This window comes from Cyprinus carpio, chromosome B16, assembly GCF_018340385.1.
Source record: "Cyprinus carpio isolate SPL01 chromosome B16, ASM1834038v1, whole genome shotgun sequence".
Lineage (NCBI taxonomy): Eukaryota > Metazoa > Chordata > Actinopteri > Cypriniformes > Cyprinidae > Cyprinus > Cyprinus carpio.
Window position 1 is genome coordinate 1,949,836 of NC_056612.1, and position 27,055 is coordinate 1,976,890.

Consider the following 27,055-nt stretch of genomic DNA (forward strand, 5'->3'; position numbering starts at 1 on the left):
ATTTTTGCATTCTGGTAGGCCAGAATCCGGCATCTACAGTGCATTAGATAGTGACTGTGCATGAATGTGTTCATACGAGACGGAGCGAGCATGGGTAGATGTATTTGAAGGTTATTGCCCACGTCTCATTCGACACAAATCCAAATGTTTCCATATTCGCAATATATTTGAATGTTAAACTGTTTTTTTAATAATGTAAACTAGGCTTGTACTTTACATGCTTTACATACATGTACTTTACAAGATCATCCTCTTCACATGAGGAAAAACGTCCTTGGCATAACAGCAGAATGGACCGGTCTATTTAAACGTTTTGATAATGAACAGACTGCGTTGTAAGTTTGAATTGCAATAATATGTGTTGTGTAAAAAAAAAAAAAATTCTGGATTAAGATATACACTGCTTTCCAAATTATTATGCAAGTGATATATCAATAGGATTTTGGTACAATAAAGCACCTTTTAATTAAGGTTAACTGGAAAATGTTACATCGCGACCGACCATGCTTCTGGATGCTGTTCGAGCCCAGCCAACATTTACGTGGTTTTGTTTTGGTTTGCTGGTTGGTCACGAATTTACATAAATTCAATAATATTTAGGCATTGTTTCTTTTTTTCTAAATCCTCACCAACTAACTCCCTCAAATTTCGCAGGTTTATTTTATTGTCATTCACTTTGTATCTCTCTTACTGTAGTAAACATAAGGGAAGGGAAATTAAAGATTTTATGGAAATGAATTAAGAATTCGTTTGATTTATTAATTTGTTCCCTCATTTTAGTTAAATCATGCATTATTTAAGGAACAGACGTAATGAAACATGGACAGTGGACACAAATTAATAAATCATAGGAACGAATAAACAAGTTGTAGGAACGAATAGCTTATCTGTCCTGTGTCCTGCAGCCCTGCAAAGCAATATTAAACAATTATCTGGGGAAATTACTTAGTTACTACATTTCTATTGCTTTTCATGTTGAAGAACTTTGTGTTGTTTGTATTTTTATGTACTTTTAAAGTTTAAATCACATTAAAAGCTTAATTTGTACATTATGAATGAATGATGATGCATTTATATACCATCACCGTCACTCACAGCCGATCGTACGTGTTTTGTGCACGAGCCACATGCAGCCCAAAATTAAATAGCTTAATCGACCATAGATAGCTTTAATCAGTTGCATCTCTTATCGACAATTAATCAATCATTGATTAATCGTTAACATCCCTAATTCAGATCAACGCGAAAATCGACTGATTTTCAAGTTTTCCCAAGTGGGCAGGAAATATGCTAATGTTTCATGTTGACGTCAACGTAAAATGGTTTGGGAAGCATTTTAAAAACAACTCGTTTCAATGACTCAGAGTCGACTCTTTCTTTTGAGAGACAATAAATTTATACACATTGCACTTTCAGATTTAAAACTTTGAAAGATGTTTTCATTCACTTAGAGCTGTTACACACTGCATAAAAGGTAATTTTCAAAAATCCATAATAGGGGCACTTTAAGATGCGTTCTCTTAATATCTTACACAACTGCTTGTCAAGAAAATTTGTCCTTGTCATCAAAAATGTGTTTATTTACCATTTACCATTAATTTATAATTTATTTACCTTATGTCATTCCAAAGACTTTTTTTTTTTTAAGCTTCAAAAAGTACATGAAGACATCATTAAAGATATGGATATGAATGATGCAAAAGAAGAGATCAAAGCACTTTATATGATAAACAGATTTAATTTAAGCTTTTATCCCATGATTCTGAAGAAAAAAAACAACTAACAATGATTGAATGAAGATTTTTTTTTTTTATTGGCTTAACCCACGTTTGTGAATGAATCTCTCAAATTAATGAATCAGTGATAAAAGTTTTTTTTTTTTTTTTTTTTTAAACAGTCAGTTTAGTCAGTTGCTCGTATCAATGAATGACAGTGTTCACATCAGAAGCGTGATGGCCGAATCTTTCATTCATTAATATGAGCAGCGACAAAATACAAGCAGCTCATGCTCCATTGCGATTGGAAACAGGCATAATAGACATAGCTGAATCTTTGTCATTTGGGGATAAGATGATCGCATGGGTGTTTGAATCGAGATTGCAGTCTTTTAACTCTTAAAGGTGCTATATGTAGGATTGACACCGAGTGGTTGAACTAGGTATTGCAGTCCAAATTCAAAATATTGGAGAGGGTTTTTTTCACCGAGCCCCTCCTCCTCAGACTTGATGCACACAGGTTGCCAGATTGACGACACCAACAGGAACGTGCGCACTTGACAATGAATGAAATGAAATACGCAGTGTTTTCCACCAACTGGCAACCCAGGGTGCCAAAATACAATTGGGTAAACTGGCAGTGGGTGGGCTTCACAAACCAAAACAAAGACCGGCATTCCGGCCTGGAACGCACATTTTCAAAGGAGAATAACTGACTGTGGCATTGTTTTTCAGATAAACAAGTATGTTAGCTTAGCATGTTTCTTAAATATCTGCAAACATATTATGGTATTTATATGCTTTAGTAGAGTCAAAAACTTACATACAGCATCTTTAATTGTGCAGCTCTTATCAGCACACAGTAAATCAAATACGGACATCAAAAATGGTAAACAGAAGTTCAGCTGGCCGTACTTGCTTGACACACAAGAACAAACTTTATTGTTTTTTCCCATCAAGAACCAATTTTGACAAAACCTGAGAAATTACTTTCTGTCCATTAAATGTTCATTCCACCAAAACTGTGATGCTTCAAAAAGTAATCCAAATGAATCGGGCAGCTTAATCCAAGTCTTCCACAGAGACATGGATCCTGGAAGGACAGAAATCTCTCAGGTTACATTAAAAAAATCTTCAGATGAATTAAATAGGTTTGGAATGATATGAGGGTGAGTAAATGATGAGTGAACTTTCATTTTTGGCTGAACTGTCCATAGGAAAGGATTTCTAGATATTTTTGCTGGAACAAAAAACAAAAATACCAATTAAGAAATGTTTCCATATTATCTGTCAAAGTTGTTTGAACTGTGTGCTGTAGAAGCACAAATACACACACACACACACACACAAACACACACACACACACACGCACGCACGCACAATCATGTAGACAATCTCATGAGTTAAATTACTGTTGTCTTTGTCTGCTACGTAGAGAGAGAGATAGAGAGAGAGATGATTTTGGGTGTTTGGCCACAGAACGGAGATGTGTATGTGTGTGTTTGTGTTGGTGAGAGGGGTGTTGGTTTATAGGAAGGTGAGAGATGGACGTCTTCTGGTGGTTTGGAAGTGGATGCAGTCTATTATTTAACTGCTGCATTGACTCTCCATGTGAGGCCTAGAGACCACAGACCATCTGAACACACTTCCTCCTTCAAACTCAGCTGTCTTCTCTCTGGTTTTGTCTTCAGTTTCTGAGGGTTCCACCAACATCCTGATGTGTAACCATAACAACATGCTGCTGGTGTACCAGGATGTGACGCTGAAGTGGGTGGCCCAGCTGTCCTGTGTGCCTGTGGCTGTACGTGTCGCTAACTTCCCGTAAGTGAGCGCTGTGCCCAAATGAATCTTTCCTGGCTGTCCTTAATCTCCTCAACCTCCATAGTTCATAGAAACACCTGACAACCCCATCGGTCCAGCTTATCTCAAGTTAGACTGAATGTGATATGTTGTGTGTGGTATATGCTATCATTCTCAAGGTTGTGTGTGTGGTGCGCTATGTCTCTTCGAAGCATTCTGCGTTTGTGGGACTGTTAGCTTAGAGTGGTTCTCATATGCAGAGGTAACAGATACATCTGTAGAGAGAGTGTTTAACTGCACTGGTCTCTCTGGCCATCCTGCACGGGTCACTCACTCTACCATTGTCCATCCTGACTCTCTTCTACTGGCCTCACATTAAAAGAATGTCTGTCAGCACCACCTAAATGAGCTGCTGTGCTTGTCTCAGTTAACATCTCTAGCACACACACACACACACACACACACGCACACACACGCACACACACACACACACACACACAACCACTCACACCTTCACTTTTTCAAAATTTTACTATATTAAAGATAAATAATAAAATGCAACTAACCATGCAATCATATATATTTAGAATATCCTAACAAATGGGCTTATCAAGGCAGGAGAAAACCTTTCCCATTTTTTAGTGTTAAACCTTTGAGTTAAATCCCATGTGTCCAATCAAACTAATGGTATTTTGGTGCAAATTCATCTGTCAGTAGAAGCAATCCAAATTAGATACATGCCAGTATGCACCTTTTCCCAAACAAGTCTGCTTGAAATTATGGTTGGCAGTTTGGGGAACACTCAGAATGACTGAAACAAATCATTTCAAATAAATTTTAGTTCTGCAAATATTTCTTATCCATCAGTTTGACTCAATAAGCCATAATTTACTGTCAGGCTCTATTTCTATCTGTCAGGAAAATATTGTAATGCCTGGTATTTTAATGTGACATATACACGATATTCACTGTGTTCGATTCCTTCTGATTTTTCTAATTTGCTGTAAAACAATAGGAGAAACATAACAGATCCTGGATTCTCCCGATTTAATGAACATATGCCTTGAATAAATTACTGGAATGCTGTGAGAATATCTAATTTTCTTCACAAATCCTCAATCATGTCTTTTTCCCGGCTTGTTTTCACACAAACGCTTTAAAACATTATTTTCTCCTTTTCCCCTATCCTTATCAGTGGTTTTTATGGGAAAGCATGGAAATACAATTTGTTATCTATCGGCACTTTGAATTATCCAACAGTCTTCCAAATAATGAGGAGAACAAGAGTGGACAATATCATCTGTTCATTCTAAGCGCAAGCTCATCTGCTGCTTTAAATTCTTGAGCTTGTTATAGCAGGATTGGTTTTGAGTGGGGGTCAGTGTTTTTAGCATTCATCAGCTGGAAAAAAATAGTTCAAAAATTATTCAGACACCAGTTATAATTTTTGATATACATGTATATATTTTTTATTAGTGGATGCAGGACACTAGTTCATTTATGCAAGTGAGGATAGCAAAATAAAGTAAACTGTGACCTATTATACCTAAAAATTCTTCATACAGTGGACTACCAGTAAAACTGATATTAATTTGAGACCAGAAATAAATCAGACACTTCGACCTGATCATGTTTTGCTTAAGTGTTTTTTCTTTAATTGCTAATGCAGCCTTTTTACACCACAGACTGAACAAAATTAAGCATTGGTTGGTAATTAATTGACCTAAATTGGTATTATCTAATTGTGTATATAAATTTAACAGCTGAATAATTTTTGGTTGATTGTAATCTATTACAAACATGTCTATCAAAGTTATCTGACATTATCAAGATGAATTTGTTCTGAGACAGTTTAACTCTGGGTTCTTGTCATATTTTATTACCATTTTCTAAGCTATAGTGTATAAACTGTGATAATGTGAGATATGTTGAAGGTGTCTGAATAAATTTTGGTTTGACATATATATATATATATATATATATATATATATATATATATATATATATAAAGAGAGAGAGAGGGAGATACCGGTAGATAGATATACTGTAAATGTAAATGTAATATAGACTTGCATACAGGTATATTACTACAGTAATAATTAACACATCTGTAAAATACTTTGGGGTTATTCATGGACTGCTGAAAGTTATTTGTAAACACTTCTTATATTGCATTCATAGATCAAACCTTTAAGTTTGTTTGCAATATCTGAATGTGTACAGTTTAACTGAGGTTTACTCCCAAAATTAAGTGATTCACAAAATCTATTTAGAATGCAAAGAAAATGTTGTTGTTTTTTTCCCCTTAAGTTTTTCTTAATTGTGTATTCAGTATATGGGAATTGAAAACAATTTGTCAAACAATTTGTTTCTGCTGGGTGACACATTGTATTTAATATTTAAAACCATTTTAAACTGCATGTTTCTGACATGCGTATTAAAGGGTTATATGACGTTGCTAAAAAGAACATTATTTTGTATATCTGGTGTAAACAGCGGTTCTCAATTCCAGTCCTCACGCTCCCTGCGCTGCACATTTTGTATGTTTCTCTTATGGCTTCAGACATTTGTTCTATTCGAACGTAAGTGCCCTGCAAAGTGGACATCACAGGATATTCTGCCATGATTACAGTTCAAAGTGAATGTATACGTTCCATTCAAAGTGCACTGAAGTGTGCGAGACGTGAATTTAAATTGTATTTATTTACAGAGGTATAGATGTCACACTTATCTGTGTGTGAAGACATTGCACAGCGCAGATCCGTGAATGAATGTTCCGAAGTGGAGTAAACTTCAACAGTTTTCCCCTGCTCAGGGAGTAGGGAGCAATGAACACTGTGTAGGGACCATGTCAATGGGAACACAGTTCATGCACGGAGCTCACTTCTAATGAGCTGATTATCTGAATCAGGTGTGTTAACAAAGAGAGACATGCAAAATATGCAGAGCTGGGGGGCGAGGACCGGAATTGAGAACCGCTGGTGTAATGCAATGTGTTTATGCATTTTAAGGTTTAAAAAATTATTGTTAATTATTGTTGCTCCTCTATGCCCCGCCTTTCTGAAACGCGTTGATTTTTACAAAGCTCTGAAAGGTGAGGTGTACGCTGATTGGCCAGCTATCCAGTGCGTTGTGATTGGCTGAATGCCTCGGGCGTGTGACGGAAATGTTATGCTCCTTACAACAGCGGTTTCAATCTAATTACAATCTAATAGTAACAAAGCAACAGTAAAAAAGTGGAAAGTAATCAGTCACACCACACTATTTAATATTAGTTAATATATTGATGTCATAATGGGACTTTTTTTGTACAGTGTGCCTACAGTACAATAAATGGCCTTCAGTCTTTTTTATCAAAGCATTATTCAATTCAATTCAATTCAATTCAATTCAATTCAAGTTTATTTGTATAGCGCTTTTTACGATACAAATCATTACAAAGCAACTTTACAGAAAATTAAGTTTCTACAATATTTAGGAGTAGCTTATCAGTGATGACTGTCAGTTTATGTGCATACGGCAGAAATGTTCAGAAAAATCAATAAAAGACATAAACAAACAGACGAGTAACACTATTAACACCAATTATGCAATCAAACTTACAGCAAAATGTTGTAGTTCTGTTTGTTGTCTCTGGGTTAGCATCATCTGAGGTCCTCTGAGGGGTTGGCATCATCTCTTCTCAGGTGTTCTGGATCCAGACTGGAGCTTGTGTAAATCCTAGTTACAAAACAGAGAAACAGATAGAGACATAATTAGCGTAGCTGCTGTTCCAGCCAAGTAAAATTAATTAGTTTAACCCAAGCTAAAGAATAATAATGCGCATTTGATCAGATATAACTGCAGTCCAAAATTATGAGATGCATTATTTGAATGCTTGGCTTTTATCATAATAAAAGCTTACTGAAAATACTGTAACAGTTAACTAACCCTGATCAATCATAAAGATAAAGTCAGTAGTCTAAGCAAAAAAAAAAATAATTAAAGACAGGCATTCATTGAAGTGTGTTCTGTGTTTTCAGGGAACTGAAAGGGTTGGTGGTGACACTGAGCTCTGATGGTCATCTCCAGTGCTCTTACATGGGCACTGACCCCTCCTTCTTCACTGCACCTAAAGTGGATGCCCGAGAGGTCAACTATGATGAAGTCGACACAGAGATGAAAATGCTGCAAAAGGTTATTCGCGGGGCTACCAAAACCCAAGGTATTACCCAAAGAGTTTAGAAAACAAATGCACACTGTGTTTGTTAATAGATGTTAACAGTTAAAAGCTTCTTGCAAAGCCCAGATTTATGCCAAATTGAATACCAGACCAGTACCTGATCTGTTTTTAAATTAAGCGAGCCTTTGGACTTTTAAACAGCTCCTTCCATTTAACGTAATATTTTATCTAAATGCAGTAATGTTTTCCAATCAGTGTATCTTTACTGCTAATGTAACTATGTCTGAGAGGCTGGGAAAAAAAGATGTTGATGATCAATAGGTTGTAATGTCAAATTTGTTCTGTGTGTGCATGCATATTTGTGTGAACTTTGCATGGTTGACGCTAATTCCACTATATAAGTCACATTGCAATATAAGGGGCAGCACATTTCAGATTTTAAAAAATGACTTCTATTTCTGAAAATGCGTTAATAAAATCAAGTATTGTTCTACATCTTAAAGTTCTGTTGCACAAAATATTTGGGTGTTTGTGTGTGATCTTTCTCCAGACATTCTCCCGAGGGCAGAGACTGAGGAAGAGCTTACTCTGACCGCCATAGTCTCATCTAACCTGGACGAAGTCTCGGTACAAATTATAACACAAATGTTTATTTCATCAACGTGAGAACATAAAATATAATTCTGTTGTTTTCATAATAAGCTCATTATAATGACTGCAGGCGACAAAAAGCCCTACCTCATCTCTAAATTAAAACTTGCATTATTTTTTACATTTAATTAATAGCTAGCTACATGAGACTGTAGACTTCTGTTAATTATTTTTTATGAAGCTACGGCTAAAAGAAAACTTCCCTGAATGTCCCTAAAGACAGCTTTTGTCATATTTAGCTTAGTTTTAAAGATAGTTACAGTTTATTATATACTTCTACTATAGTTACCTTTACACACACACACACACACACACACACACACACACACACACACACACACACACACACTTTTAGTTGGGTGAACTATCCCTTTAATTAAAATAGGCCATATCACTTATATATATAAAATACAAAATTATTTTATATAAAATTCACTTTAATGACTACACACTAACTCAAACCCTAACTCTAAAAATGCTTTATCAGTTATTACCTTTTTGTGTACTTGTGGATACAGTTTTGTTTCAAAATATAGCGCACACACACTTTGCCCGTCTCATGAGCACAGTGTGTGATTGTGTTGTGATGATCTCTCTTACAGTGTGCTGTCATACCTGAGATGAATGGCATGCCTGTCCCCTCCGTCACAGTTAAGGTGAGTGTAGCTCATTTAACGCTGATGTCTATTAAGTATATTAGTTTTCTTGTGTAATAGAAACCTGTAGTGCTTTTTAATGCTGAGGTGATACAGTGTCCTGAATGTGTGCTTTATTCTCAGGTTAAAATAAAGAGTCGTTCTGCGGTGCAGAGCCCAAAGATGACGGTGTGTGTTCAGCCTCCTCTAGCAGTCACGCAGGACCAATTTGTGTTGGACTCCATGGGTATGGCTGTCTTTCCTTTTTTGGCATACATTTGTCCCAAACATACCTAAGCTGTAATCTACCCACAAACATGAAGTTTCTAGTGGTTTTTAACATTAGGGCTTTTCATGCTTAAAATTGTAAAAAAAACAAAACAAAAAAAAAACGGATATATATTCCTGATTGTACCGTCAAGTTTGTCTTGAATATACTTTTCAGAACATAACTGAGTTGCATAATTGTTCTTCACTCCAGATAACATGTTTTCTGTGTTTACCTGGAGTGAAGAACACAGCAAAGGATTGTTTCTGTATAAAGTGAATTAATATTTAATTCGCTCTGTGTCACTGAATGTTGATATCAAACAAACCAGAGACTGGCTGTTGGCCTTATTCAAGTTTAAAATATGTTTTTTGTGGAGTGTTTGATTGAGAGGTGAATGAGCAGTACTTTGACATTGTCCAGGATGCATTGTAATGGATAGGTGATTACGTTACAAATCTCTCCAAATTTTGTAAATAATCAGATTTGTCTTTGTGTTTTAGTAAATGGTTAACACAGCAGTGTGATTAATCCAGCATTGGCTCATTGGACACATTTTTGCATCTCTTTGCAAAACTCTAAAAACGTACCTATGTATGCATACAATTCACTGCAGTTTCCATCGGAAATAAATCTTAGCAGTAATACACCAATAACTTTTATTTCAGTTTGAACCAATTATGATTACATGGGTAGATTATGATTAATGAAGACTTATTTTTGCACGGTTGTTTGAGAAATACTGTATTTATACACTCAAAACACTTTTATCATAGTGCATAATTTGCAAATTATACATTTTGGTGTTTACCTTACATAGCCACCCTCATATGTGCAGCTTTTCTGGCATAGTAAACTAACTCAGTAGCTCACCTGGTACACCTGGTACCGCAATGCACAACTAACTTAAAGGGGTGCCATATTAACATTTATCTGTTTCAGATAAATCTGAATGCACTTTTAGCACCACTCACTGGAAATTTTCGCTTTGAAAATGTCACAAAATTTTTTGCCACATTCATGTTTTTCCAATTAGTCTGAGTTGGGTAGATCAGGTTGTGATCAAATTGTGAAAATATTCTTGTTAACGTGGTGAGTTTTTACTGTCTTTCTTTTGAGAAAGCCAGAGTGATTTGTTAATCTGAGAGCTCTGTCAAATCATTTCTGCTTCTTGTATAACATTTGCTATTGACTAAATGAACATTTACCAAACAAATATCCCCCTGCAGTGTGGGATCTTACACCTCATCTACTTGAGGGCATTTCCAGCGTGGCTCCATGATCATTGTCACTGTAGGACCGAAATATTATTTTTTTTGTGTGTGTGGCCCAAAGAATATGTCTGAGAAATTGATGTTGGCCAACCAGAAGCCAGTGTTTCATCACTTTAATGTTGAAGAGATGAAAAACCCTGACAAGCTCTTTACTTAGACATTCTACTGAAAGACCTCTGTCTCATGTTTCACCATACTTCCACATGTCATCCAGTCCAGCAATACAACTGCCTGAGCCATTAGAGCTTGGCGATGTGTAATGTATACTCACACGTCACACAAACACTCCCTCTGAGACACAGTAGAGGAGAACCACTTGTTTTACTCATTCTCTGCTCACTGCTTTTGCTATGGTTTGACCCATTTAACTTACACACACACTCAAGTCATACTTTGACAGACAAAGGAAGCTATCAGAACACATTGTGTCTGAAATAGGCCATACTCTTTATCTGAAACTTTAAGAGAAGTGTACCTTTCATTTTGTTGTAGTTTAGAGAGTCTAGCTAATTAAGTCAGCAATTCGTAAAACTCGAAACTACCGACCCACATCTTTAACCACTAAACCACATCTCAAGAAAATCAGTGGCATGTGTTTTGGGCATGAAATGATCGGGGCTTGTAAAATGTATTGCTGTGACTTTGACATGATTTTGCCTGAGAACCGCCACAAGGATTTCAGTTCTTCCTACTGAAGAAAAAGAAGAAGAAAAAAATATTAATTCTGCCACCATATTAAAGATGATGGTGTTGTCAGAGAGAGTACTGGGCCAAACACTGTCTTCTACTTTCTGTCCAATAGCTAAAACGTCTCAAGGTTACGTATGTAACCCTAGTTCCCAGAGGGAACGAGATGCTGCATCGAACCCTTTGGGAACATCTTTCAGCATGACTATGCTCTAAAACGTGTGTGTAATCAGACCAATGGATGGGCACATCGTCACAGATGGGATGACGTGTGACCTGGAAGCTATAAAAGCATGTGAGGTGGAGACAGTGGCAGCTTTTGGAGAATGAGAGAAGCGCTCGCAGTGATGCCGGAAGTATGGCAGGAGACGCAGCGTCTCATTCCCTTGGGGAACTAGGGTTACAAATGTAACCTTGAGACGTTCCCCTTCAGGAACTCGAGCTGCGTCGAACGCTTTGGGAACGAGATGCCCATGCCGCCAGACTTTAAAGTCACTGCTGTGTTTGACTTCAGCACAACTACAGCAAGAGGATGGAGGAACCAGGAGCAGTACGAATATCGAGGTCGTAGTATCAGACGAATGTGAGCGGCGTAGACCAACCCACAGCATTATATATATCCTGCATTGCCACACCCGACAGGAAGGCCACCACACTTCGGGTGGAGTGAGCCTTGACCCCTAAGGGTGAGGGGAGGCCAGAGGACTCATACGACATACAAATGGCATCAACGATCCACCTACTGAGGGTCTGCTTAGTGGTGGGCAGACCCCTCTTGGAAGGATCATAACAGACAAACAACTGGTCAGACTTCCTCCACATGGCAGCTCTGTGGACATATGTGACACATACAATTTAGCTTCTGCTGGTCAGGCTCCCGAAAGGGAGGAGGACAGGAAGCCTGAAGTACGACAGGCCGTGGTACTGAGGAGGGCACTTTAGAGACATATCCTGGCCTAGGGTACAGAAAAGCTTTGTTCAAGCCAGGCGCAAAGTCTAGGAAGAAGGGGGCCACTGACGAGGCCTGCAAATCTCAGACTCTTTTTAGAGAAAAGATGGCTAATAAGAAGATCGTCTTTAAGTGTCAAAACTCAATCTGAATCCTCCTCTGTTGGTTCAAACAGAGAGCCTCCAGGACCACGGCCAGGTCCTATGGTGGAACACGAGGTCATTCAGCGCACCATGGAGGAAACGTGTAACCAGTGGGTGTCTTCCCACAGACTGACCAACAACCACCCATAACTTCCACAGCTCCGGGCGGGGGTGAAATATTGTGCCCTCCGCCTGTGAGAGTAGATCCCTCCTGACGAGAATCTCCCATGGAGAGCCTTCGAGAAGGGAAATCAGGTCTGAGAACCATACTCGGCCCGGCCAGAATGTGGCTACTAGCAGCAGACGGACCCCGTCCTGGCACACTCTCTCCAGAACTCCCGGGAGCGGAGCAATCGGGGGAAGGTGTATAGATGAAACCTCGGCCACGTCTGTACCATGGCATCCAGCCCCACTGGAGCTGGATGATTTAGAGAGTACCAGAGGGGACAGTGTGATATCTCTTGAGTCGCAAAACAAGTCCACCTGAGCCTGGCCAAACATGGTCCAAATCTGACATACCACCTCTGGGTGGAGCCTCCATTCCCTGGGCCTCAGCCCCTGTTTTGACAGGTTGTCTGCTCCCTGATTGAGATGCCCAGGGTTTCCCTGTACCAGTACCAGTCAAAAGTCTGGACACTTTCCCATTTGTGTTTCCAAACATTTGACTGGTACTATATAGAGCTGAAACAACTAATCGATTTAATCGATTAAAATCGATTATTAAAATAGTTGTCAACTAATTTAGTAATCGATTCGTTGCTAAATAATTTTTATTTGCCGTAAGCGGCTCATTTCGTGCATATTTTATAAATCTGCGGTGACCAAAGTGTGGCAGTAATGAGCCACCGGAGGTTTTACTCAGCCAGTACAGCACGAGAAGTAGCGACTAGCCAATAGCTGGCCTCGTTTTATGTCACGTGCTTCCCGCACAGCGTCTCTGCAGCATTCAGCGTGATGGGTGAGGCATTCAGTGGAGTAAGCTCGAGAAAGAAAAAGAAAAAAGCTGAAGATAAAACTAATCGGACGAAGTCATCCAAAATGTGGGAGCACTTTACTTTGAGCCTTCAAAAAAGAAGAGTAACCTGTAAACTGCGGCTGTTTTCTGCGGCAGGAAACATATCCTCTAAAAAGAGAGCAAGCCTAACTGTTAAGCCCTGAACATTTGGACATGTTGACCTTTTTGCACTGCAATGCAAAGTTTTTCTCAAATAATGAGTGAATAGTGTTCTGCCTCATTTCCCACAGGTAGTCGAATTCCTGTCAGTTCAGGCATAAGCGGTTTTGTTAACATTTTTATCGCTTTATTACATTTTTGAATTTTGCACTGTTATAAGGACCACTACATATTTAAAATCCGATGAAAATCACAGTGTGCAAAGACTTTTATTTGTGCAGATTCTGCAGTACAATGTTGTTTGCAAATGTTTAGTCGTAAAAGCTCATAACATTGCTTTTTAACAATTAACATTTAAAGCTTTGTCGTTTACCAGTTCGTAATTCAGTCTTGCAGCCTAATTATGACTGAATGAGAGAGGTTAATGTTTAAATGTATTTGAAATGCACTTTTTTTCTAAGTATTCACTGCCCTTTTTCACACAGCAGGTTTTTTGTGTGTGTCCAATTTTTTTTCTGGACAACCTTCTGATGGATTTTACTTTAAATTTTACTTTAAAATGTGAGTTCCATTCAGGTTTCATGCCATTGGCACTTTATTCGAAGGATTGTTTACGGTTTCACAGCATAAGCTATAAAGCTGTTTCCCAGGTATAAGCTGTGTGTTTACAGGAAAAAAAATCGACCGATTAATCGATTATCAAAATAATCGTTAGTTGCAGCCCTAGTACTATATATAGAACACAGTATATACATAAACAGAATAGATATATACAAACATATTTTTTGCAATGATCACTCAAATATATGGTGATCAAACACTTATAATGACATGACAATGTAATGGAGGCAGGGCATTTAAAAATGTAACAATAAACTTTATTATCCAAAATGGGTCTGAGATCAGTGCACTGAACAGTAAAGTTGAAGTTTATTCAACTTAAATTCCATTCAATTCCATTCAGCTTTATTCCGGTGAAGTTTATTTCATTTATTATTTACTGTTTATTTATCATTTTAAAGTTTATTTCACTTCAAAATATTCTATCACGGATTTGTGCTACTGTCTTCACACACAGACGAAACTTACTAGAGAAGTGAGACATAATATTCCTCTGTAAATAAATACATTATAAATTCACGTCTCTTGTACTTTAATGCCCTTTGAATGTGATGTGTACGTTACCTTAGAACTGGAATCATGGCAGAATTTCATGTAAAGTCCACTTCGCAGGGCACTTATGTTTGAATAAGACAATGCTTGAATGCTGCCTGAACAAGAGACTTCCTTACTGAAGTGAAAGTGTTGACTGTTGTCAGTATCTCTCAAACGCGCCCACGGATCTCCACCAAATTTGGGGGATCCCTTCAGCTCGAGGAGCCCTCTCAAACGCCACCCTCCACGCATTGGTAGCCCCCCGGGATCATTAGATTGGTTGGCGCCGGACCGCAAATTTAAGTAGGTGTACCCCCGGGATCACTAGAATTCTCGACATGGGGATGGTCTCATTCAAAAGAAGGCCTCTAGACATAAACTTGATTGGTTGGAGAGGGTTCCTCGAGCTGAAGGGATCCCCGAATTTGGTGCGGATTCTCCGTGCCGTTACGGAGATATGGCCCTTCAAAGTTTCAATGGTTTTCCATAGACTTGAGCTTTAAAGCGTTTCATCACTCTGCTGGACAAACTAAGTAATTACACAATTTCAAGCTTTTTATCTGCATTATATGTTCTGTAAAAAAAAAAAATCATATCGGCGGCATTTTCGCTGATACCGATATATCGGTGACAGGCTCATATCGGCCAATAATATCGGCAAAACAATATATATCGGTCGGGCTCTAATGTTTACAGACGTAATAAACCTACCCGTACCACTCACATTAGAAAACATTATCATAAGCTTACCGTTGTGAATCGGGCTAAAGTCGATAGTTTTGAACACTGGCTGGTTATGTACTTGCTCAAATATTGATTTCGAATAATTTTTAACCAAAAAAAGTTATGGACTGCAGCTTTAAATAAAATGGCTGTTTCCCATTGGGAAAAAAAAATACTGAGCCTGCCCCTCTCATTGAAGCTTACTGAGATAAGAACAGCAATACCATGCAAACATAAAGCATTGTAATCTACTTAGAATTAGAAACTTTAACCTGTAATTGTTTTTTGAACACATTCCTAGCATATGCTTTTAATAATCATTCACTGATGATTATGAATTTGTACCATTAGGTGAAAAGAACCATAGTGACTTTTAATGGAGCACTATGTAAATTAATAAAAAAAATTCTACTAGCAGTATTTGTTGAATGTATTTAAAATTTAATTAAACTGGTTCTAAAATCAGACATGATGTTATGATGCTTTGGAAGCCTGTCTGAATCAAGTTTTATATAGATGTATCTTTGTACAAAAATGCTGTCTGTTCAGTCATTCACTTACTGGACAGCAAGGCAGCTGCCTTTAGTTTCTGAAATGAGCGAAAGTAAAACTTACGTCAGTCATTTGCTTTAATGCAAACTCAACCCATCTGACATCACTTGGTGAGTTAAGCTGATATTAAGACACAAAGATATGGAATGTTGTAAAAAAAAAAAGAAAAAATAATAATCCTAGAGCAAATTTTCCCACCCAGTGTGAGGAGGTCTATGTGGATAGCATTGTTTTCAGTTTTCTCATCACTGTGAAAAAACATTTTTGGTGTGCATTGACCTTTAGGGGTTGGGTGAAAAATCTCAGTATAGTATGGTTTTGTGATACTGTTTCAATATCAAATGTCAAATTCTTTATGGAGCTCATGAAAGAAAGTAGGCATGCCTTTATTGCATTTGTAAGTTGTTGATAGAAATATCCCGGAGGAAGTGTTTTTAGGGGTTTCACCTAATAAACTCCCTTCAGTCAGCTCAGGAATGTAAATACAGGAGACCACAAGGGTTGCTGAAGCAGAGAATGTTTCCTACATTCCCCGTCTCTTTGCATTTACATCCATGTGCTTTTGTTGTGATGGGCAGCTCTTTGTCAGTCCCAGATGAGCCAACTCGTTTAGCTTAAGTTCTGTACTGTTTCCAAACCCTGCACAGTCAATATTTAAAGAAGGTTTAACCGTAAAGTATGTGGTTTCCTTTTTGTGTTATTTGTTGTTTTCTTCACAAATTACTGCTAGCTTTATTCCATAACCTAGTGCAACCACAGAATACTCTAAATATAAAAATGCATTGCATTCACTAATAATGGGAGAAATACTCAGTTTTAATTACACTGAACTGTTTTTATCAATACTTTTCAGTATTATAATCAACATTTTTTCTCCCCTCGTCTGACATCTGCCCTCTTGGCTCATCACAATGCATTCTGAGATTGCCTTATCCATGAAGGATAAATGCATTAGAATTTGGCCAAAATAGGTATCTTAGAAGGTGTTGTAATTTACCTTTTTTTCTTTCTTTTTTTTTTAAGAGCAAGCCAAAATCTTTGTGTCGAGAGCAAGCATATGATGCCATAAAATACTGCATTTCGAATTTTGATGAAGATGGAATTTTATGAAGATGTATTAGCAATGTGTTACATATTATAAGTCTTAAAATAGAAGAGAATGGGAATGGGATATGGGATAAAGAGAATGGGATAGAATTAATAAATAACATCAGAATTGCCCCAAAGTAACTGGTAAGCATTGACTTAATAAGCAGTGTTTGTTTCTCAGATCGCCAGCACATGACTGTATCTCTCTTGTGTTTTTGAGTGGAGCTCAGTGTGTGCTCAGTTTGGAAACTCCATGCGTACTCTTCAGTAAGAGAGGCTTACCAGCTGTGACTGACAGATCACTAACCTCATCAGCTGTGATGGACAGTTCAGGTGGCGTTGAGACCTGAGAAGTGGATGGATGGAGACCATGTGTCACATCCCTCACTCTTATAGATCCCTTTTTATAGTACTTTTTCCAAAACATCATTCTTTGCACATGCCTTAATCAGGCTTTTTGTGATGAAGTTAAAAATGTCTTTATTGTAAATTAGAGTTTTGAAAAATTACTGGGATACACTTTATTTTAAGGTGTCCCTGTAACACTGTAATTATACTAGTGCTTTTGAATTATAAATTAATGCTGTAAAAGTTTTTGTTTAATCCATATGTGTGTGTGTGTGTGTGTGTGTACTGTGTATATTTATTATGTATATATAAAGACTACACACATACAGCATATGTTTTGAAAATATAAACATGTATTTGCATGTATATATTTATATTCATATAAATTATATCATATATTAATGTATTTAATATGTAAATGTAACCATATTTTTCTTAAATATATGCATGCATGTTTGTTTATTTATATATACATAATAAATATACACAGTACACACACACATATTATGTAAACAAAAACTATTATTTTGGATGCGATTAATCATGATTAATCATTTGACAGCCCTAAAGTATACATTTAAATACTGAGTAAAACTAATTAACTACATGTACTTACTAAATGGTTAGGGTTAGTATTAGGGTTTGGCTTAGGGCGGGTTAACCGGGGTTGATAATGTTGGGCCGGTGTCCTGCAGAGTTTAGCTCCAACTTGCTTCAACACACCTGCCTGCAAGTTTCAAGTATACCTAGTAAGACCTTGATTAGCTGGTTCAGGTTTGTTTAATTAGGGTTGGAGCTAAACTCTGCAGGATGCCGGCCCTCCAGGACCCCTGGTGACCCCTGGCTTAGGGTTACTTGCATGTAATTATGCATAATTTATTGTTATTATAATAGTTAGTACAAGTAACGTGTAACAAGAACACCTTAAAATAAAGTGTTACTGTCACGCTACGGGGGAATGAAACACATGAGGAAGATTATGAACAATGCAAATAGTGTTTAATAAATCCAAACAAGAGTAAATCCAGGACTGAACAAGCAGGAGACACATGTAGGGACGTAGAAGATCGGACAACAAACAGTAAACTGAACACAACTGAAATAGGAGGGCTGATGAGGGTAGTTAATGACACACACCTGAACCAAAATGACAATAATCAGAGATGAGGGAAAATTAGGTCACACAGAGCACATTGGGTAGGAAACACAACAAAAACAGTCCAGGGGTGTGACAGTTACAAATTACCATATTTAAATTGTAAAAATGTTAATAAATTGTAAAAAAAAAAAAAAAAAAAAAAAAAAAGAAATAGAGGTCTCAAACCGATGTACACCTCTTTGCTCAGTTTATGTTGTGATAATGCATAAAGACATAAACCTAACACTCAATTATGACCATGACCTCATCTTACCAGATCAAAAGTGAGTGTAAGTGCTAAAAGGGCAGAACGCTATGTGCCCTAAAGGTCAAAGACCCTTAGAAAACCCCCTATAATCCTCACAACAGACACTCACAGTGCATCTAACCGCTTTTGTCAAAGGAATTCTTATCTAAGTGCTTTTGTGCGGTGTGTGTTCTGCATGCTGTGTTTCTAATGCATGTCATGAATTCCAGGGGTAGGCTACTGTCAGCGCAGGTCAAGAGAGGTCAGCACAAATGGCCTTAATTTAACCACCTATATTTTAGACAGTTTAAAAAAGGGGTGTCACGCTTTCTGCCTGCTCAAACTGACGCCAACAGCGCGGCGGCTGAGCTCGTGTGTCGTGCACAGGACAAGAGAGCCTGATGGTCTACTGTTTGCCCACGGCAGTGAGATGGAAAGGTTAAAAGCCTGCCCTCCCAGAGAGAGAGCTTTTAAAGCACATAGAAAGTGCTGTCGCCTGATGAGCTGATAGGAGCACAGACAGAGAGAGTGTGTGAGTGACAGTCAGACGTAGTGTGTGTGTGTATTGGGGGGCCAGACACTTAATCTAAGTGCTCGGCAATCAAGCATTACCGCGGGTCAGTCACCTGTGTGAATGCAGCTCACTGTGGACACACAAAACACTAAACTTGACACAGATCAAGTTACTAAAGACAAAGATACAACACAAACCAATTGAAGAAATGATAAAGCCATAAGCGTTGCATTAAGGGGCCTTGTTAACTGTGGTAAAATCAGTCTAATGCACAGCCTTGAGTGGGTTTTTGGTAAGGCTGCCTGATTAATCAAAATAAAATCAATATGGATTAGTGTTATTATCAAATCAGAAAGGCTGTGATTTGATTAAGTACATGCTGCGTATTTCAGAGTGAAGTGCGGAACTGTTTATTTACACATGAACTGCTCATGATCCGGTGTTTTCAGTGTCTCAGAGCGGCTCAGTTCACAGTAAATTGCTGGTCCACACAAGCTCCATCTCTACATCTGCTCTGAGTTTGAGTCGCTTATAACATGCATTTGGAAAAGCAACATGCGCCAACCATCTTCCACTTCAACTTATAATGAGAAGCGCTTATAAACCAGCTGTTGTCAACGAAAGAAAGCTTTAAGGTTTCCCTGTGGTTTTCCACTAATGTAAACGTTTTAAAGGTTTTGAAAATTAAGGAATAATAACATCCATAAATATTAGATTTATAATTTAATAAGTCTACTATAAAATACAAAATGAATAGTAATTATTATTAATCTTGAATACTTTTTTTTTTTCACTGAATATTAATAGTAATATTTTTTGTTTTCATGTCAACATGTAGCCATAATTCATACTTTTCAAAAACTGCAGCAGGAGCAATAATAATGATATGAATGTTCAATAAATTAAAGATCTAAGCTTCGAAAGGCTCTGTGTTACAGTGATTCTACCACAGACAATGAGTGTTCTTTAAGTGTTGTAGTTCATTTGTGTTAAGTGTATTTTATTTAAAAGTTTAAATGAAACAAGCTCTTTCGTTAATGCATTAATAGAATGTGTAGAATTTTATAACAACTTTTATTTAACTAATCGTATGGGTTTCTCCAATAAGAAGAGTCATAACTATCTTCTACAACAAAAGTTTAATTGAAAATAAGATCATTTTCATCAGCAAGGTGGAATGTATTTGTATTTAAATCTAAAATCCAAAATAAAAATTGAGAAATATAATGTATGAAAACAACTGAGTATGTTTTAGGTTCATTCATATTTTTTTGCATTGTTAAATATTTGCATGTGATTTTGATTTAGGTGTGAAATAACTCAATAATCCGAATAATCCATTCTTCTGCCAATATATTTCATTACCAGTCCGCTGTTTACAGTTGTTCTAATGGTTTGTAGCAATGTTCCACGTTAATATAAGATGTAATATTTACCTTGCAGAACACACCTATTGGCATGCCTTAATACCAAATTACACGTTATGTTTCTTGTTGTTTGTTTGACAGGCAGTGGCTGCGAGTTAGTGGTGAGATTCTCAGCATTTCTGAATGGCCACTATCCTCCAGCGGATTTGTGTGGAGATATCGCTGTGTCCTACAGCTCAGCTACAGGTATGAGCTCCTCATGAACACTCCCACGCTCTGTTTGTCTGACTCCATCTCTAAGCTCTGGAACACATTACCCTCTTTCCTCAATTCTTTAAGCCCTTTTACTCATTTCAAGATGTCTGGAGGTTTGCCAAAGCAGAAAAAGCAGCAGAAAGGCTGCGTTTGTCCTGGCGTTTCTCTTGGATGGTGTCTGTGTTGGCAGAGACTGCTGGAAAACTTCCTGAAAATATCCGGGAGTTTCCCTTTTCTCTGGCTCTCTTTTTCTTTCTGTCCTTCTGAAAATAGTGAGTCTGTTTTACACATTAGATCGCAGGTACATAGGACTACACACACACACAAACACACACAGACAGATGCATACTGTTGCACACACACACACATGCTTGTCTAGCTTTCTAAATCATTGGCTTCTATTGTTTTTAGATGACACTAATAAGAATGAGTAAAGAGTAACCCAAACCCTAACACTATTAGAAATGTATGAAAGTTTTCAAAGGGAGGTTTTGTTATATTTAGCCAACTTATTGGGGACAACTTTGTGTCCAAACTTTAGCAACAAAGTCAATTTACTGTAAAATATACAGTACTATATACAATACTGTTAACACTCTGTGTGTGTTTAATGTTCCCTTTAACATTCAGCATAGTATAATGTGTGTTTAGTGTTCCCTTTAACACTTTTTTTAAATTAAACAAACACACACACACACACACACACACACACACACACACACACACACATTTAGTCATTTACAGACAATCCAAAGCACACACACACACATTTAAACCCGGGGAAGCCCCACTTACTCTGTTGGCTGTAATGGCACACAGTTTTTTTGTTTTTTTTTTATTCTTTCTGGTCACCTCTTTTTCACACACACCCACCCACACAGAGCACACTCTATGCTGGAAATTTGTTTACGCATTTACAGGCACTATGGATCTGGGTCTGGATTCATGAAACTCTTGTTAAAAAATACATTTCTTAAGATAAATTCTCAGAAGTTTGTAAGAATATCTATGTAAGCACATAATATCATAATATCTATGCTTGCATAATATCTACCTTGCAATTTCTAAAAAAAAATATATATATATGTATATATATATATATAAGACTGAAGTAGTCTTTGGTTCTTTTAATTGTGATAATTTTGGCTCACATTTAATAAAAACCCACCAATTCACTATCTCAACACATTAGAATAATAAAAAATATATATATAGGAATTCACTATCTCAACACATTAGAATAATTCATAAGACCAATAAAAAAAACTTGGTAGGGGCTCCTTTTGCTTTAATTACTGCCTCAATTTGGCGTGGCATGGAGGTGATCAGTTTGTGGGTTTGTTTGGTTGTTGTCTTCAGCTCATCTGGCATTTTTTGGTCTCTTGTTTCTCATTTTCCTCTTGACAATACCCCATAGATTCTCTATGGGGTTCAGGCCTGGTGAGTTTGCTGGCCAGTCAAGCACTCCAACACCATGGTCATTTAACCAACTTTTGGTGCTTTTGGCAGTGTGGGCAGGTGCCAAATCCTGCTGGAAAATTAAATCAGCATCTTCAAAAAGCTGGTCAGCAGAAGGAAGCATGAAGTGCTCCAAAATTTCTTGGTAAACGGGTGCAGTGACTTTGGTTTTTCAAAAACATTATGGAACAACACCAGCAGATGACATTGCACCCCAAATCATCACAGACTGTGGAAACTTAACACTGGACTTCAATCAACTTGGGCTATGAGCTTCTCCACCCTTCCTCCAGATTCTAGGACTTTGGTTTCCAAATGAAATACAAAACTTGCTCTCATCTGAAAAGAGGACTTTGGACCAACAGTCCAGTTTTTCTTCTCCTTAGCCCAGGTAAGACGCATCTGACATTGTCTGTGGTTCAGGAGTGGCTTAACAAGAGGAATATGACTACTGTAGCCAAATTGCTTGACACGTCTGTGTGTGGTGGCTCCTGATGCCTTGACCTCAGCCTCAGTCCATTCCTTGTGAAGTTCACTCAAATTCTTGAATCGATTTTGCTTGACAATCCTCATAAGGCTGCGGTTCTCTCGGTTGGTTGGGCATCTTTTTCTTCCACACTTTTTCCTTCCACTCAACTTTCTGTTAACATGCTTGGATACAGCACTCTGTGAACAGCCAACTTCTTTGGCAATAATTGTTTGTGGCTTACCCTCCTTATGAAGGGTGTCAATGATTGTCTTCTGGACAACTGTCAGATCAGCAGTGTTCCCCATGATTGTGTAGCCTAGTGAACCAAACTGAGAGACCATTTTGAAGGCTCAGGAAACCTTTGCAGGTGTTTTGAGTTGATTAGCTGATTGGCATGTCACCATATTCTAATTTGTTGATGAATTTGGTGATGAATTTGAATTGGTGGGTTTTTGTTAAATGTGAGCCAAAATCATCACAAAATCATCTGTGCAAGAAACTGAACAGTATTTATATAGTTTTTTTTACCTCTGATTTACCGCAATGTCCAAACTGTCCTGAGAACTTTCTTGAGTGCGTTCTCGTGATGTGTCGCGTGATGGGGGTTTTTTTTCTTTTTTTTTTATTTCTTTATGGCCAATCGCAGACTTATAAGTGCATTACTGCCACCTATCAAAATGGACCATTGACACTCTAGTCTCAGCCTCAGACACGTTGGCTAAACGTATGATGCATATGGGACACAAAAGTGGAAACACTTCAGGATTGTCGAAGTCGTCATCGGATTGGTTGAATTCTACAGGATTTCTGCGAGATGTGTTTGCCCCATTCTTTAACATTCCGCCTGAAAACAAAGATACCGTGGCGCCAAACCCCCTCACGAAAGAAGAAAGCCGCTGTGATTACAACTGTGGTGACGAGCACTTATCAGTGTCAGCTAAATGCTGGATTTTCAAAAGTATGTGAAATATTTCATTTTTAAATACAAACCCGATTCCAAAAAAGTTGGGGCACTGTACAAATTGTGAATAAAAGCAGAATGCAATGATTTGGAAGTTTCAAATTTCAATATTCTATTCAGAATACAACATAGATGACATATGAAATGTTTAAACTGAGAAAATGTATCATTTTAAGGGAAAAATAAGTTGATTTTAAATTTCATGGCATCAACACATCTCAAGGTTGGGACAAGTTGGGACAAGGCCATGTTTACCACTGTGTGGCATCCCCTCTTCTTTTTATAACAGTCTGCAAACGTCTGGGGACTGAGGAGACAATTTGCTCAAGTTTAGGAATAGGAATGTTGTCCCATTCTTGTCTAATACAGGCTTCTAGTTGCTCAACTGTCTTAGGTCTTCTTAGTCGCATCTTCCTCTTTATGATGCGCCACATGTTTTCTATGGGTGAAAGATCTGGACTGCAGGCTGGCCATTTCAGTACCCGGATCCTTCTTCTACGCAGACATGATGTTGTAATTGATGCAGTATGTGGTCTGGCATTGTCATGTTGGAAAATGCAAGGTCTTCCCTGAAAGAGATGACGTCTGGATGGGAGCATATGTTGTTCTAGAACTTGGATATAGCTTTCAGCATTGATGGTGCCTTTCCAGATGTGTAAGCTGCCCATGCCACATGCACTCAAGCAACCCCATACCATCAGAGATGCAGGCTTCTGAACTGAGCGCTGATAACTACTTGGGTTGTCCTTGTCCTTTTTGGTCCGGATGACATGGCGTCCCAGTTTTCCAAAAAGAACTTCAAATTTTGATTTGTCTGACCACAGAACAGTTTTCCACTTTGCCACAGTCCATTTTAAATGAGCCTTGGTCCAGAGAAAACACCTGCACTTCTGGATCATGTTTAGATATGGCTTCTTTTTTGACCTATAGAGATCTAGCCGGGCAACGGCGAATGGCACGGTGGATTGTGTTCACCGACAATGTTTTCTGGAATTATTCCTGAGCCCATGTTGTGATTTCCATTACAGTAGTATTCCTGTATGTGATGCAGTGCCATCTAAGGCCCCGAAGATCACGGGCATCCAGTATGGTTTTCCGGCCTTGACCCTTACGCACAGAGATTGTTCCAGTTTCTCTGAATCTTTGGATGATATTATGCACTGTAGATGATGATAACTTCAAACTATTTGCAATTTTTCTCTGAGACACTCCTTTCTGATATTACTCCACTATTTTTTGCCGTAGCATTGGGGGAATTGGTGATCCTCTGCCCATCTTGACTTCTGAGAGACACTGCCACTCTGAGAGGCTCTTTTTACACCGAATCATGTTGCCAATTGACCTAATAAGTTGCAAATTGGTCCTCCAGCTGTTCCTTATATGTACGTTTAACTTTCTGGCCTCTTATTGCTACCTGTCCCAACTTTTTTGGAATGTGTAGCTCTCATGAAATCCAAAATTAGGCAATATGTGGCAGGACATTTCAAAATGTCTCACTTTCAACATTTGATATGTTATCTATATTCTATTGTGAATAAAATATAAGTTTATAAGATTTGTAAATTATTCCATTCCTTTTTACTCACACTTTGTACAGTGTCCCAACTTTTTTGGAATTGGGTTTGTATATAATCTTTAAAATATTTCAGAGAGTTTACACACTGTTATTGTGGTGACATTTCCACCCCTCGAAACGTGACGATGAACGAAACTAACTGTGGTTGGTTGTTTGACATGTTGGTCAAATGGCCTCATGGGTGGGCCTTGGCCAGTGAAAGCTGCCGTGAAATCCAGACCTTCAGTCTGAAGGTCTAGCTACGCGAGACTGTTGACAGTCTATCTACAATCTCAGTTAGGAGTGTCAGTGGTCCACTTGAGAGATAGGTGGCGGTAATGCACTTATAAGTCTGCGATCTGTCTTTAAGCGAGGAAAAGACGCAAACGCTCTCAGGACAGTTCGGACATTGCAGTGAATCAGAGTTAAAAAACGATATAAATACTGTTCAGTTTCTTGCTCAGACCGATCGTTTGGTGTATTTATACATCAATGTATCGTCACGTGCCACAGGGTTTTGTTTTGTTTTGTTTGTTTACGTTTTTTTGACTCTCAAAGCCTTTATTCCCATTCACTTCCATAATATGACAGACTGCAGAATTTTGAGGTTTGAGTTTTAGTTGTTTTTTGTTTTATACTGAAGAAACATTTTTTTTTTGGGTGAACTATCCCTTTAACTAATTGCTTATTAGCATGCCTATTAATAACATATTGGCTGTTTATTAGTACTTATAACGCACATATTCTGCATTCTACATCCTTAATCCTACCCAATACCTAAATTTAACAACTACCTTACTAACTATTAATAAGCAGTAAATCAGGAGTTTGAGGCAAAAGTCGTAGTTAATAGTTTGTTAATAGTGAGAATTGGACCTTAAAATACAGTGTGAATATTCGTTTTAGAATATTCTTGATTTTAGGAATACAAAATATTCTTAACATTTTTCTTAGGTTAGTCAAGAAGAAGAAAATAGGAATTAAAGAATATACTTAAGAATATTTTGTGAATCTGGTTTTATGATATGTGTGATATAAGTTAAACAGTTTGTGCTTGTAAACGTGTGTATTGAGCACTGGAGTAGTTCTGCATTGGAGATGTTTGTGCGGAATGGGAAGAATTTGTGTGTGTGTGTGTGTGTGTTTGTGTCGCCCATGCAAGCCTGTAATTACTGTCCTAATCACTTGCTGCTTCCACACCTCAAAACACACTCACACTTACACACACATACACACAAAGGTTAATTGTAGCGCTTTAAAGGTTTTAATCCAGCTTTCATTTTGCTTTCATGTTCAGACCCTCACTGACAATAAACACATCTCCCCAAAATAATCTAAATGCATTTAAAGCACTCAAATCTGGATCAAGACATAGTGAGGATGTTTTCAGAACAGTATTTTGCCATCCCCCAGAAGCAATATCATCCACAACATCTTGTTGCCTTAAATATTTGATTAGAGTTACTGTTCAGTTGCACTATTGTTAAACTAAAGTATAAGGTTGTGTAGAGTCAACCTGTTTGGAACCTGCGACTGCAGAAATCTCCAGTAAGCATGCAGCAGAATCATTAAATAGTTTTTTACTTTGTATTTTTTGTTAAGTACCAATGAGAGTGCAGTGAAGTTTAAATCCATTCTGAAGATTTCTAGCACAGAAAAGTGTGTGCTAAAGTGCACAGAGTCTCTATGTGGCGTAGATGAAGCAGTATTTGTGTAGTAACAGCAGGAATAGCTCTTGAGAACATGTGGAATGCAGAGCGTGTTTTTGGGAGTGTGGTTTAGATGACTGATGTAGCCACCGCTTAAAGTGCCTTTTCTGGGCAGTA

General features: G+C 37.8%; 1 protein-coding gene across 4 annotated transcripts in view; it reads left to right on the forward strand.

Moving 5' to 3' along the window:
- Positions 1-27,055, forward strand: part of LOC109106478 (protein PTHB1-like) — a 114,116-nt gene that overhangs the window by 11,922 nt on the left and 75,139 nt on the right. For all 4 annotated transcript variants that reach the window (XM_042740326.1, XM_042740330.1, XM_042740329.1 and 1 more), the window contains exons 9-14: positions 3,407-3,536; positions 7,538-7,719; positions 8,228-8,304; positions 8,931-8,984; positions 9,108-9,210; positions 20,673-20,777. In XM_042740326.1, the coding sequence (XP_042596260.1) occupies positions 3,407-3,536; positions 7,538-7,719; positions 8,228-8,304; positions 8,931-8,984; positions 9,108-9,210; positions 20,673-20,777 (651 nt within the window). The remainder of the gene's footprint in view (positions 1-3,406; positions 3,537-7,537; positions 7,720-8,227; positions 8,305-8,930; positions 8,985-9,107; positions 9,211-20,672; positions 20,778-27,055) is intronic.